At 40.3% G+C, this 14641-nt stretch overlaps 1 protein-coding gene across 4 annotated transcripts; it reads right to left on the bottom strand.

The window, feature by feature from the left end:
• Nucleotides 1–1142: 1142 nt before the first annotated feature.
• lhx3 (LIM homeobox 3) lies at nt 1143–13507 on the bottom strand. 4 transcript variants are annotated; one of them, XM_056404406.1, is made up of 6 exons: nt 12948–13507; nt 7533–7704; nt 7199–7401; nt 5222–5373; nt 3817–3988; nt 1143–2445 (listed from the first exon to the last, which is right to left on the bottom strand). In XM_056404406.1, exons 1-6 carry the CDS (start codon nt 13015–13017, stop codon nt 2012–2014), a joined length of 1203 nt encoding a protein of 400 aa, XP_056260381.1. In that variant the 5' UTR covers nt 13018–13507; the 3' UTR covers nt 1143–2011. The 4 variants fall into 4 exon arrangements, with proteins under 4 accessions (XP_056260381.1, XP_056260379.1, XP_056260377.1 ...); XM_056404404.1 differs by lacking the exon at nt 12948–13507 and adding an exon at nt 12223–12404 and having other exon boundaries at nt 7199–7398; XM_056404402.1 differs by lacking the exon at nt 12948–13507 and adding an exon at nt 12223–12397.
• Nucleotides 13508–14641: the final 1134 nt, after the last annotated feature.

The raw sequence follows: 14641 nt of genomic DNA, 5'->3' as shown, positions 1-14641 counted from the left end.
CCAAGCTTCTATTGATCTGTATCGTATGTAAAGAAGAACTTGAAACTGCAGCTGTCATATAAATTGAGGGGAGTATTTCCCCCAGAAATGTAATGAATGTAATGAATGTAATGTATAAAGTATGATCAAATTGAAATACTTAATTAAAATACAAATACTTCAACGCTTTACTTAATTACAGTACTTGAGTAAATATTCATAGCTACTTTCCATCACTGGTTCTCCAAAATAAACAAATTTGATTGACATATTTAGGATTATTCAGTTGAACTTGAAATATGGAGTCAGTTAAGGTTGGCTTTAGAAACACTTCACAAATTGCTTACAGGTGTTGAGAGGGCACCTCCATAAACAAACAGATAAATGAATATTGGTAAAGAAAGCAGAAGTTTTAAAATGTGACAAATGATTTAAGGTACAACTGAAAAGTTTAAAGTCTCTGTATCATATTGCAAGTCATCTGAGAACCAAATACGTAAACATGCAATTTCACACACACACACACACACACACACACACACACATACACTCACACGCACGCCCTCACACACACATTTTACAATTTAATCTATTTAATTGAACCTGACTTTGAATAACTAAACAAATGAGGAAATTCACAAGGGGCACTTGATCCCTTCTCAGCTAATGGATTGGAGATTCCTTTCCCATGGCGGCGTTTGGACAAACAAGACCCAGTAATCTCTGAATTGATGAGTTGACTCTCTGTCTGCATCAAATTTCTCCACTAAAGAGCTGTTGAACCCCTGATACAGTGTTGGTAGTTAGCCAGAGACTCAATTTGCAGACACAGGCAGAACTCTGGTTTCACCATCAGCGCTGTGTTATGCTATAGATGTGCAAGATAAATGTATAGGATAGATGCTGCATTTAAGATATGAGATAAATGTGAAGGATGACTCTGCCCGGTTTGTTTGGCTCATGTTTCTTGGCTTTGACAAGGACTTTCCAAATTGTACTAATTACTTAAAATATATCCAAAACATTATTATCATATAGGATCTAATCTATTATCCTATATTCCTTAAACACTGTACACAGCTATTTTTAAAGACACTCATTAGTTATTTTGTCATATATGATGCATGATTTTGTAGTCCAGCCAAAAAAGATAGAACTCCATCTTTCATTTAGGTGACAAATTTATTAAAGTCCTGCCATTTAATCAGGAATCATCATCATTATCATTACCAGAAGGAATAAATAAGACATAAAACATTTTCCACATAAACAAACATATACATCAGACCCCGAGTGCGATAGCAGTTCTTCCTCGGGGGGTTGTTTTCAGTAGAACAAAACGAACGAGATACATCTGAGAACACACAAATGCATAGAAGTAATTGGACCCCTAGGTACCATTTAAGACAACATCTACATTTTTGCCTATATCCCTGTTTAAGAATGTACAAAGTCCTCATATCTGGGTTCTTATTCATGTCCAAGAAGGGGTTTATATAAAAATAAAGTCTCCACAATGATAAACCATTATATATATATCTATATATGTAGACATTTGGCAACAACCAGACATTTAAAGACTCTGAACGTTGAACTGAATTCTGCACCTGAACACACTGTAGAAAACGGATAGCAGTGGGAGGAGATGAGAATAAGGAGGGGGAGTGTGTGAAAATCCAAATGATTGATGTCTAAACTTTCTGAGTCTGTCTGTACATTGTTCTGAAAAAAGCTTATAGTGGTTTCTGAAAACTGAAACATTTTTGACAGATTCTTTGCTTTACATACAGTTTTAGTGAAGGATAACTGTTAGGCCAAGTGCTTTTGAGGAAGGGCATTCTTCTCTCCCCTCCGTCCATCCAGATCACAGATATTGATCAACCTGTTAATCAGATATTGGTGAGATCCAAACCAAGGATAGTCTTGTCCTTTACACAATCACTGTCCAGTCCCTAAAATCCAACAGAAGACACAGAAAACCCAAAAAGAAAAAGGAAAAGAAAAAAACGTCCAATATTTTGTCGACGACCAATCAAAACTGCCCATGGTCCACTTCATCTAACCAGGAGGCAGGACTGGCAGGAAAGTCTGGGTATCCTCCGCTGCTGCCCGTGGAGAGGTCCGAGTTGGGGCCGTTGGCTGCCCCCATGGTGACCCTCACGGCCGGGTTGATCCCGGGCCCGCTGCCCTGGGTCATGATAGAAAGGCCTGAGTCGGGGTAGACCAGGCTGGAGATGAGAGGCTGGTGTCTGGGTAGCGCCTGAAGTGACCCTGGTGACTGAGGAAGGCCGTAGGGGCTGTTGGAGCGGATGTCGTGGAACTGGTCTTGGGAGGGCAGGACGCTGTGTTCCAGGGGGAAGGAGCCGTGATTGTTGCCCCCTTGGCGGCCCCCCATGGCTGGAGAGGACTCACTCAGGCTGCTGTAGATGCCGTTTGTGTGGCCAAGGTCTGACATGGGGGGTTCATCTGTGCAACAAGGACAGCAAGGCAAAAGTGACACTTGTAAGTTTCCACAATAGACAAGATAAGTTTTTGGATTGCCACCACACCCCTAATTAAAACAACAGATTCGCTAATGGGGGCGAAGTAAATCTGCACAAATATTTCTCATCAAGCTCAACTTTAATGAACTTTGACGAACAAGTTTGCACCAATAACCAATAACAAACTGTCCAGAGCCCAGAATGGAGGAAGGATCATTCATTAGCTTTCTTTTTTTCTTTTCCTTCATATAGGAGACATGGTTTTTACACTTATGAGAGTGTCAGTGGTACTATGTCTTTTGATTACACTTTGTGAACCTATTGTCTTGTTAGCAACCAGACTAAAATGCTTGCTAGCTTAGAGAACTTTTACCCTCATCAGCTGCTCTTAATGAAATGAAATGACCTGAGAATAAAATGCCGGGGTTGAGTAAACGAGAACATTTTTAAAAAGCTTGGGGAGCTATTGTGACAGTAGAGTGCTAGCATGTTCCAGGCTGGCTAACGAGTTAGCGGTTAGCTTGCCAGTTACGGTAGTTGGCCAGCTAAACATCCGTGACCATGATTAGTTGCTGTGCCTCCAAGCTGCTATAACTGCATATTCTGTGACGATGCACTACAGATGAAATTTTGCTGTGTGACCGAGCCTTTAGAAATTAATTTCTTAATTGAATATCATCACAATAAGAAGCCCAAAAAATAATAAACATAGTCATATAACAATGGCTTGATGTAAAGTAAGAGGTGCCAGAACAATTTAAACTTACTGTTAAACTGTTAGAGCTCATTAAACATTTCAGGATATAATCAATATTATTTGGAACTATGCAAAAAATTTTTAATCCCCCTTTTTAAAAAGTCACAGTCTCTCTAATGACTGCTGCCAGCAAATGTATTCTCTTGTCTGATTAAGAAATTAAGTACATCATTAAGTAACTTCTCATTGCTACTCTATATTTATTGCACCAAACGAAAATAGTCAAAGCAGCAAAAGCGCAGGTGTAATGAAGAACAATGTGGCTGTGTTCCATTAAGCTCCCCCAGTATGCACCTTACAAGGCAGTGACACATCTAAATGGAGTAGTATATGGTGCATGTTATTTATTACACCTGTGCTTTTAGGCCTTTTTTCATGGAAGACATTTTGATGTGTCACAGAAGGAAAAGCACAGGTGTAAATAATAAAATTAATGGTGGCTGCCTCAGTTTCAGGGTCCTGGTATCATGCTCTCTGGCTCACTGTCACAGCTTAATGGGACACTTGAATTAGTGGGTTCCTCCTATGACAAGTCAAAATGTCTTGCTGTGAAAAAAAAAAATCCCTATTTTGGTGATTTTGTGTGGTGGGCTCTACCTGTGAAGGACACCTCTGCGTCACTGTCCATGCCCTCCTCCTGGATGCTGTCCTTGTCGGATTTGGAGCTTCCCCGCGACCGCTTCATGTTGCGGAAGTACTGGCCCCACCTCTGCCGGCCAGCGTCTTTCTTCAGCCTTTTCTCTTTAGCTCGCCTGTTCTGAAACCAAACCTGGAGGGGAAAAACATAAGATTCCTTATTTGGTCATGGCTTTTGTGACACATTAGAAATACATTTGACTATTTAGAACAATGTCTAAAATTTCCATGAGAGAAATTAGGTCTGAGCATCAAATAAAAACTGTTATTTTGGTCGTGTTCAAAAACTATAGCCTCAACTTATTCATTTTGTATAATAAAACAAACAGATACTTTCTAACACAATTTAATTTAGATTAATCTGCTTAGTATGCATAACCCTCTCAGGTCTTGAGGACCATACATGACTATACAAATACCCTCCAGTATTTTTTATTTTTAGTCATCATACCTCTCATACACAAGACAAAGTCCGCTAAATCAGTCCTCTTTCCTTGATGCACACATTATGCCTTTAAGCATTAAAACAAAATTAATTTTCAAGGACTATCTGGACACCATTTCGCGCCTTGATGAGTCCAAGCAGGGGACTAAAACTGTGACACTGAACAGTAATCCTGGGACCAGCGTCCCCTGCACCAGATTTATCACGCATTTAATTAACTTCACGACAGCTACAAGTTGTCCTCACCCCCGGGGAGCAGACAGGTTAGCGTGCCACTGACTTAAATTATTCAAATTTCTCCATCACCGCATTTGATCGGACCTATAAATTTTTGCTTGCAGTTTAGAAAACATTCAACACATGCGCTGTGTTTGGTCTAAACTGAATCTAAAATCTCACTTCCTGTAAATGTTTATGACATCTGATGCAAAGTGAATGAAGGGCCCCGTGTCTTATTAATTTTATCTTACGCACAGAAATTAATCCATTTCAGTCACGAGCACAAAAAGCAGTTTTACATTCTCCTTAATGATATTCCGCCCTGAGTGAAGCCCCCCGTCACCCCTTCCCTTTCACTGAATAATGAGGAGCATTTTAGTGGCTTCCGTCTCTACTTTTGTCCTTGCAAATAAAACAATATATATGACCACCACCTAGCACCCAGTGTGAGGCTCCTCAGCAGCAGACAATATGCGAGGGGCCCTCTTAGCATTGTTAACGAGCTCGCACTTAAGCCATGCTGACTTTCACGTGGACTTCATTTTACTCAATCTAGCCGTAAATTCCCACCCAACACACACACACACACACACACACAATTGATCGTACAGTAGGCTTGTGCCAGTTCGGCCACAATTGTCCCTTCATAATGAAGTCAGGACACTAATGGAATAGCCCTTAATGGATAATAATACACTTTACCTGCACAACCCGCATATCCAGGCCCGTCTCTGATGATAGCTGCTCTCGAACATGGCGGGCAGGTTTGGGAGAGTTATTGTAAGCGTTCTTCAGCGTTTCCAGCTGTTTAGCAGTGATGGTTGTTCGTGGTCTTTTTGCAGTCGAGTCTGCTTCTGAAAATTGAATGGACACCACACAATGTAAGCCAGTGCTGTTATTATGTGGACTCAAACTTTTTTTTTCTTTTTGTCAGGAATAAATATTGAAAGCATACGGTAATAGTCTAATAGTGATTTTTTACTCTGCTATTTTGCTTTGTATGGTGTTTAAATTTATTATTGTCTCTAATACACAATAAGAAAATGATTTATGATGATATGAGTATGGGGAATGAAATCTTCCCATATGTGTGTGCGTATTCTGGGTCAGTAACAAGAATCTTTGATAGAAACACACATCCACAGCAGCTGATAGCATAAAACAGCCTCTATAATATACAACTTTCTAATTTAACATCCTGTGCATAATTGCATCATGTCTGCAGGTCTGTTGGCCAGCACAGCAAAATACAAAAACCATCATCCAAATGGATGCTGCCCAAGTAATTGCACCCTCTCATTAGTAAAATAAACGTGTGTGTTTTTTGCGAAAACTTGCGTTAACTCGTTGCATAAATCAGCACCTGGTGTCGGGCAGTAAATTCAAACAAACAGATGGGGAGATAAAACTTGACCATGGCCGGTCTGTCCTGTGAGGAACACAAGCTGCTGCTGGGATTTTCAGTGAAGTTAATGTGATGTTGGTCGTCTATTGATATTAGACAAGCGATCTAATGAAAATGTGTTTGGGCATATCAACAGTGTTTGGCAAAAATCTGAAAAGCTATCAAATATTTCATGACAGCACGACTACAAATACATCTATCTAAAAGCAATACACAGGCATCAGGCCAGAAATTGTGTATCTATAGCAATAATCATAGTCCAGTTGTTAAAGCTCAGATGAATCTTCATTATTTCCCGTCAAGGAACAAAGAAATTACAACATTTTTATTGTGCTATATATATTTTTATAATAATAGTTTTTGGTAATCTGTCTTTATTGAACTTTTTTACAAACTGTGTTACAATTGAAATATTGTCCCTATGAGAAGTCATCTCCAATTTATATTTTCTGTAGTCTTTGATAAGCAAATATGCTTATGGTTTGAAAAATGATTGTGGATAGGATAACACAAGGATACAATAATAACCCAGAAGCATGAGCATTATTGTTCCAGTTGATTTTCAGTCCTGTGTCTTTTCGTTTGTGTAGCAAAACTGATTTTGGAGTCACAGGCCTATACTGCACATGTAAACAGTCTTCTCATGTTCAGACTTAATTACTGTTAACTACTACTAATAATTAAAGTAGGTGACTGTACCTAAAACACACTATCAAATGCAAATATAGCATGTCAAGAAAATGTGACTGTTATTTTACATTTGAATTTGAAACCATGCAAGAACTGTTATAGCTTAACATAAATAGACATAATAATATATTACTCTCATAGACTATTGTAACACAGAGGCTGTTTGCATCCACTTGTCTGTCTGTACACACACACACACACACACACACACACACACACACACACACACACACACACACACACACACACACACACACACACACACACACAATGATAAGGCTTATTGAAAACTGATTCCTTCAAGTGCAAAGTGCAAGTGTAAGCCTCCGGGCCTCCACTGTTTGCTATCGATTGGGTTGCGGGCAACGATGCAATTAGCACAGGTGGGTCAAAGTTTATGGGTGACCTCATTGTCACGTCAGACTCGCAGTGATTAAAAACAGCTCGACACACAACGCATCATGTAAACTGACGCAATCACAGGCGGTGCGGACCTTTTTTTTTTTTTTTTTTCCTGCGTAAAATAGTGCGCATGTCTTTCTTTTCATGTCGGCAAGAGAAATGTCCACATAGCCGCAGCTCACCTCTCTGTTTGGCGGTCTCGTAGTCGGCCTTACAGACCAGCCTGCTGTCCTCCATCAGGTAGTACTCGTCACCTGTGGCCAGTTGCCTCTTGCACACGATGCAGGCAAAACAGTGCAGGTGGTAGACGAAGTCCTGCGCCCTCCTCACCACCTGTGTGGGCGGTATCCCCTGCTGACACGCTGCGCATTTGGTCCCGAATCTCCTTTTGGACAATGACAAGGTCGCCATCAATAACTTTTTTTAAAAGTAAGCAACCTATATATATATATATTTTTTTTTTATTATTTTCTTTTTTATAAAATATTTAAAAGCAGCCGTGAGACATTTACTCACTTGAAGAAATCCTCTTTGCAGTAGACGCTGTCGCCTCTGCTGAAGCACTTCTCCGCCAGCTGAGCCTGGCAGTCGCTGCATTTCAGGCACTTGCTGTGCCAGTGGCGATCCAGCACTTTGAGGATGAAGCGGTCCACGATGTGTTGACTGCAGCCCGCGCACACTGGGATTTCTGCAGGAGACATGATGGAGTCAGAACATCCAGTGGAGTCAGTACAGTGTGCATGAGACAGATGTTAGATGGCACGAGGAGAATTTGTCACCGACACGCAGAATGACAACTGAACCTGCTTCTTGTGAGCAATATGCAGCACACTACAAATAATAATCTGTGACTGGTTACACCTGTTTCAGTATGCGAGCCTCTCAATAGGGAAACAGTTGGCTTTATGGCTAAAAGTAAAGATCAACAGCGTGAATATACCGAGCCACAGAAAGGAGATATGTGACTTGAACTGAACAGAGAGTTTCTCTAATTGTATCCACATTTGCTTTTCTTTTTTCTTTTTTTAAAAAGATTATTGTATTTTTTTTTATTGTTTTTTATTTCGATTTTATAAAACAGTCTATAGCCTAAAATAGTCCTCCAACATTTTCAGTATGAGAGCGAATTATAATGACTTGTATTTGATAAAATACCACTGTAAGTTATTTTCTCCCTTCGTCATCACTACATAATCATCATCATCATCATCACTCATTTTGTTTCACGCCCGGAATCAACTTACTTGTGAATGTTATTAACACAGTTATTTCTGTCTAAATGTAGATATAAACAAAGTGTCATATAATAGTGCAAAGACAGCACCTTCCACTGCAGTTAATCTCCCAAGCAACAAATATTTTGATGGAAAAGGACAGTTTGCAAAGAAAATTAAACAAATTATAGTATTATTAGCCTTGTATAGGGCCATGGGCATGCCACTCTGCCAGATAACATATTTGCTTTGCATAAAACCCCCCCCCAAAAAAAACATTTCAAACTATACTATATATTATATACTATACTATACTACTATTATATTCGGCACTAACTTCCAAAACATGTCCGGGTTACCTAATCAGCACAAGCTTGGAATATATAGCTGTGAAAATAAATATATTGTTTAATTTTTCATTTAACGTTTTCGGGGGCAGTTGTCCTTGGTGTGGAAAGGAGTGTTTCATGAGCTCAACATTAGACTCTTACCCCTTTAACCACTGCATTTAACTTGAAACCACTATTGTATTTAGGCCCATATGTCTAACTGAGATAATAAGATAATGAAATCATTTACATTTCATAGTTTCAGTGATTAATTAATAATAGCTGTTATAGAAATATTCGAAGTAAACAGGGTGTTGATTTACACATTTGTTCTGCAGAAAAATCCATTTGAAAAAAATCAAATGATGAGGGGCGTTTCAAATCTCCAGATGAGGTGTACAGCACCATTATAGGATCGACTGCTCATGATACAATATGTCTAGTTGTCCTACATAACTTTACAAAATCCGCTCAAAGCAACAACAACGGAGACATTTCTATATCAAAAACATAAAAACAAAACAAGCAAAGTAAGAATAAGGACAACTGAAATGCCACGTAAGACGTGACCAAGCCTCTTTATTACTAATTAAAAGAAGCTCAACCACTTCATATTCCATCCGTGCAAGGAATCGCATTCCTATTGTTCTGTGGCGGACAATCCATGAAACATTAACGAACCATTTCTTCTGGCATCACCATGCGAGCCTTGCACAAGTGCGGTGGGAGCCACGTCTAGAACAGGTGTATCCAGGTCATCATTAATTCAACGCGGCGCTGTAAAACTAGAGAGCTGCGGCCTGTAGTCTCACGGTACAAACCAACAAGGTGTCCAAGCAATTTGCTCACCTCTCTGGGGCCCAGCTGGAATATTAAAATTATAGATGCTTGCAAAATCCCTATCGAAATCTCTTGGATTTTTTTTCTTTTTTTTCTTTTTGGAGCAGGTCACTCCAACATCCTTCTCGTAATTGTTCATAAAAGGACAATGTATGGGTAAATAAAAGGTGGAGGCATGATTATAGTGATCATAAACACACAACCGTAACGAAATTATAGAAAAAAAACCTTTTGCCTTACATGTGGTTGCATTTGAATCTTAATAACAAAGGTTTATGTCAGAGTAAATGCGTAAAACCAGTTTTTGTTATTAAGATGGTGGCAGAAGAGAGTTAAGCCTGAGTTATCCTTAACAATGCGCTAAATATCGAATTAGATCGAAATTCGATCGGTTATTAGATTGAATCTTATGTTAACGCCTGATGCCTGAAAAGTTCCATTGCCGAGATCTGGAGCAAAGGAACATGGCACATGTCCCCTGTCTCAGCTGCTGTAAGACTGATCCGCGTGACAGGACAATATCCCCAAAATCAACACGACTGCACAGCTGTAACATCCGTAATCCAGTATATATAACCTATAAGTTATGATCACACTCTTATTGAACAAAGTGGAGAGATAATCAACACACTGCAATTAGTCCAACAGCCAACACTTAAAGGCCCATTTAAAAACACCGAAGTCCAATATGTATGCTAAGATCAAATGTTAAAGGCTACACACTAATATGTGTAATATAAACATAAAATGCATAAATAGATCATATTTAGTCTCGCCGTTACCTTTCCGTAGCTCTTCACTGTGCGACAGCAAAGCCAGGAGCATCTCCGCGTTATTTTCTGCCTCTTTTGGAGAGTTGCGCTCAACATGTCCATCCATTGCTCATGATTTTTAGGCTCACATTAATGCAAAACTGTCTTGTCTGTTATCTATCCGCACTCAAACACCGGACAGGTGTAATTCTACTGTGTCAAATTTGTCATAGCACGAGCCACCGAAATTTAAAGAAAAAAAAAAAAAAAGCGAGCACAAACGCGCGACTGTTCGGTGGAGTTTGCTTTTTATGCTTCAGTGTGTTGGAGCCTGAGCAGGATTACGCTGCGCCGTTTCCCGGGCGACAGAGGAGATAGATTAACATCACCTACCGAGGCACCTTACCCGGAAGAGGAATAAACAAGGAGGTGAGCGAGAGGGGGAAAAGCCAATAGAGTTTCAGAGCTGGGTAGTAACGTTACTCAGAGACGCGTTACATTATTGTAGCGTATTACTTTTCAAACAAGAAGACATCAAGGAAAGATCAAAAACTGTTGAGTTCCTGCAGCTCCGCCTTTCATTTTGGAGTTTGAATTGGAAATATCTACTTTTCTCCAACTCTGATAATAGATCATAATCCGATAATAGTTTATTCTTGAAAGTATTCCCACCATTCAATTGACCAATATGATGGCAATTACTTTTTTTTTTTTTTTTTTTACGAAAAATACACACAGTGTTTTTCTTTTTAAAAATTAGTATTAGAAAATATAGCAACAGTTTCTGTATTGCTCTACCTTGAAGGATGTAAAACTGTCTCGAGCTAGAAGCCCAACAAACCATGCGTCCATGGGCAGAACATTGTGAGGGAAATGTTAAAGATTTCAGTACTTCCACGCGTAAAGGAAAGACTAGGCCCTAAGGAAACACTACAGTCTTGATTAGATCTTTGCCTTGGACTGTTGCTTTGATCAGTTTCTTTATTTATTGTGTATAGCAGTGGCCCTTTAATTCTTTAACTCATATATATCTGCTCTAGTTTGGGAAAAAATGTAAGTGCTTGTACACTTGTTAAAGCTAAAAATATAACTGTTTATTATTATGATGATGACGATGATTATTGTTATTGTTATTAGCCCATTATTATTCTTGGTAATTTTAGTCGTACAAGAAGGAACAACAGAAATACATTTAATATATTTAATCTAGTGGTCCTATAGGCCTTCTATCTGATCAGATTTTAAATAAGTGATTTTGAATATCTTAAACACACACACACACACACACACGCACGCACGCATGCATCTCGTGTGTGTTGAGTGCTCAAAGACAAGTGTTTATTTAGGGGAGAGATTGGCTGTTCAATAACATGTTGATCGGGCCAACACCCCAATGAATTTTATTGACACTGATCTTTGGCACAAAAGAGCGCCTGGGGAAATCACGGGTAGTGCCACAGCCACCGGGGCCGCTGATGAATCTAAAATCAATGTCCTATTTGCCTGTATTTCAGCAGTATATGAAAGGCGTTTTGGAGAGAGGTGTGGGGTTCATGGGTGCCCCTCTTACTTTTCAGCTTTGTAATAATTTTTATGTCATATTGATCGCTTACTTTTGAGGGGGTGAGGCCCACAGTAATGCGACAACAAAGCGATAAAAAGGCCATCAGGGTAATGGTCAGTCAGTTAGAGAAAGCACAGGGTTGATCAGAAACAATTTTTCTTTTAAAGTTCTTTTTTCCAATTTGAATGTTTAAATTTGGTTAAAATCAATTGGGTATCTAATCTAATCTTCCCCTCTTCCCTTTAGCTCCCACGTCATTTATTTAAAATAGAAATAATTGAAAATGTAGTTTCGTGTTAAGCCTTAGACACAATGATCGTCGACTTACCAGAATAACGCAAAAGCTTATTCCAGTAAAAAGTCCAAACAAAAAAAAAATTAAACTTGCAATTTCCCCTTCTTTGGATGCCACTAAATATTTACACAAATCAGTAATCAATAAGCTTAGAATCGGACCACTATTTCCGACTCCATTACCACCTTTACTGGTAACCTCCGGTGTCCCACCTGTCAGGGCAGGAATGTGACACCTGTTGGAGCATTCAGTGGAGTGCGGGGTGGGAGCCTGCTGGCAGTCTGTCGTGCAGCCGCAGAGAGGCTGCTGTCGCCGCAGTGGGTCCGGTGCTCTCCCTCTCTCCCTCTCTCTCTCTCTTTCTCTCTCCATATCCCTGCACTTTGCTCCCTGCACTCCCGTGACAACCCCAGGCGGCGGTGTGAAATGACAGCACGCGCATAACATCTGTTGGTGTGACTCGCCAACAATGAAGGCTCATTACAGATTCATAACGTCTCCCACAAGCAGCGCAAAAGATGCGCCTCTAAACTCTATATACATCAGCATGTGTTAAATAATATAAAGGGGGGGGGGGGGGGGGGGGGGGGTTTCTGCAACTTTTCAAAAATCTGCACCTTTAATGTGTTATTATCGAAACTTCTCAAACATCAGATCATATGTGAAAGCCCGTGTGGCTGCTTTTCACAATAAAATACAAACAGTTCACTACGTCCATTTCATGCTTGTCAGAGTTCACTCAGCAAAACAAGAACCACCTGCCGTCCTGCTGCGCTGCATTATCCTCTATTTCACGCCTAATTGTGACCAATTCACGGACCCTAGGACATCAATTAAAACTCAGTGCTCCCTGTATTTGATGGACGCTCTTCCCCTGGCAAAAAGCAAAAATATAAACAAGTGATGAAGCACAGTTAAAATAATCAAACCGGTTTCTTACCTTGGCCTGAACTGTACCGAGAGAAATTTCCGGTGTTTTGACAACTTGACCCCGGGTGTTCAAGCAACATTTTTGGAGATGTTCCGATGTTCCAACTGAGGGAAACGGCGCCGAAAGACGCACACCTTTGATTTAACAGTTGAAAAAAAAACAAAAAAAAAAAACAACTTATAAGCTACTGAGTGCAGACGGTGGATTCAAACCCGCACTTTCCTGACGATTTATCCTCTCAGGAGTGAGTTGAGCTCTGGTCGATGGTAGCTTGATTTGTGGAAAAGGTTAAAAGGCACCTTCGTCGACCTCTTTCTTGTCGTCAAGCGCCGAGAACGGAAACTTTGAATATTCATCAAGTTGCTCTTTGAGTCCGCGTTGATAAGCTCGAGATGAGGTGGAGACGAGGGGCGGGCGGCAGTGGAAAAGTGTCTTGACCATTAGCTGCGTCAGCTGACTTGCACTGTGTGACTGTGAGCCTGGCGACTTTACCTCAACTAAAAGAAGTAACCGGCGGCGGTCAGCGCTGCCTCTGTCCAGGGTGCTGAAAGGGGGAGTTTCTCTAAAGAGGCTGGAGGCGTGTGTGTGCTGCTCCTATATCCCCCGTGGCTATCTTTAAACACACAAACACACACACACCCACACGCACACACTTGCCCTCCCCTCTCTCTCTCTGTCTCTCTCCTCCTTATCTATGTTGTGGTGCACGTGTCTGTCTTTCAAGGCGCACAATGGGTCAATTGGGCATTGCTCGGGACATTGTTGTCATGCGTTTCCATCGCTGCGTCTCTCTTTTGTTTGGGTAAAAATAGACCCCATCGCATTAATGATACAAGTGGAGGGAGCGTGCGTGCCGTTACGTTAGCTTTTGTGGTGTTACGGTTAGGCTTTACTGAAAAAAAGGCGTAGGCAACGTACATATGTGGACATCCTTAACTGAAAAGCTGTTTCAATTAAAATGTTCAGAGGATAATGTTGATAAAGTTTTTTATCAGCTGATTTTCCAGTACCTAAATTGAGATAGGCCTGTATGATCACTGTTACGCAACAGAGTATATAGGTAGGCAATAATTATGGATAATAATTGTGAAAATGCAAGCTAGTTCGTTGGCAACATCCTTTTTTTTTTTTTTTTTCGTTAAAAAAAATTTTTCGCCCATGTGTTTTCCTGTAAAATCTCAGGCCCGCGCTTGCGCAGAGCTGGGCTAGGCTGTATTTGGCTGAGTGCCATGCCTCATGCTTTTGACACAGTGCCAATTTCCACCACAACGCACAGAACTACTCTGACGTAGTCCTACAGCTTTGATTCAATTTTACTCGCCCAGCACGCCAGCCCACAAGTGGTGTAAGCCAATTAGACCTATGCTGTTCATTAGTCCACTCAGGGCAATTAGCTTCCCAAACTTGGAAAGAAATCAACCATTTTTTTCTTTTCTCCTTATTATACCTCTCCTACTTGACACCCTCTCTCCCTCCATCCAAGCAATTCCACCACACATTCACATGATGTCAAGAATAATAAAAAAAAACAATATCCAGTGGTTGGTTGTTTTCATGGATGAGAAGCAAATTTTTTGTGTTTTTGTGGGCAGTAATCTTCTAGTCAACAAGCCAGTGTGGATCTTTATGCAGATTAAGGGAGAAATGTTTGTAAATCTGTAAATCTGGAAGGAGCTGTACACAGTAACTGGGATCCTAAAGCC

The sequence above is a fragment of the Seriola aureovittata genome, chromosome 18 (genome assembly GCF_021018895.1).
Source record: "Seriola aureovittata isolate HTS-2021-v1 ecotype China chromosome 18, ASM2101889v1, whole genome shotgun sequence".
In the NCBI taxonomy this organism is placed as follows: domain Eukaryota; kingdom Metazoa; phylum Chordata; class Actinopteri; order Carangiformes; family Carangidae; genus Seriola; species Seriola aureovittata.
This window is presented reverse-complemented; position numbering and strand designations above follow the sequence as displayed.

Coding starts and splice junctions, on each gene's coding strand:
- lhx3 (XM_056404402.1), bottom strand. CDS start 12,379: ATGGAGAGAGAAAGAGAGAGAGAGAGGGAGAGAGGGAGAGCACCGGAC. Junction 7,705..12,222: donor TCACATTCCTGCCCTGACAG/GTGGGACACCGG, acceptor TGTCTCCTGCAG/AAATCCCAGTGTGCGCGGGC. Junction 3,989..5,221: donor TGGATATGCGGGTTGTGCAG/GTAAAGTGTATT, acceptor TTTCCCCTCCAG/GTTTGGTTTCAGAACAGGCG.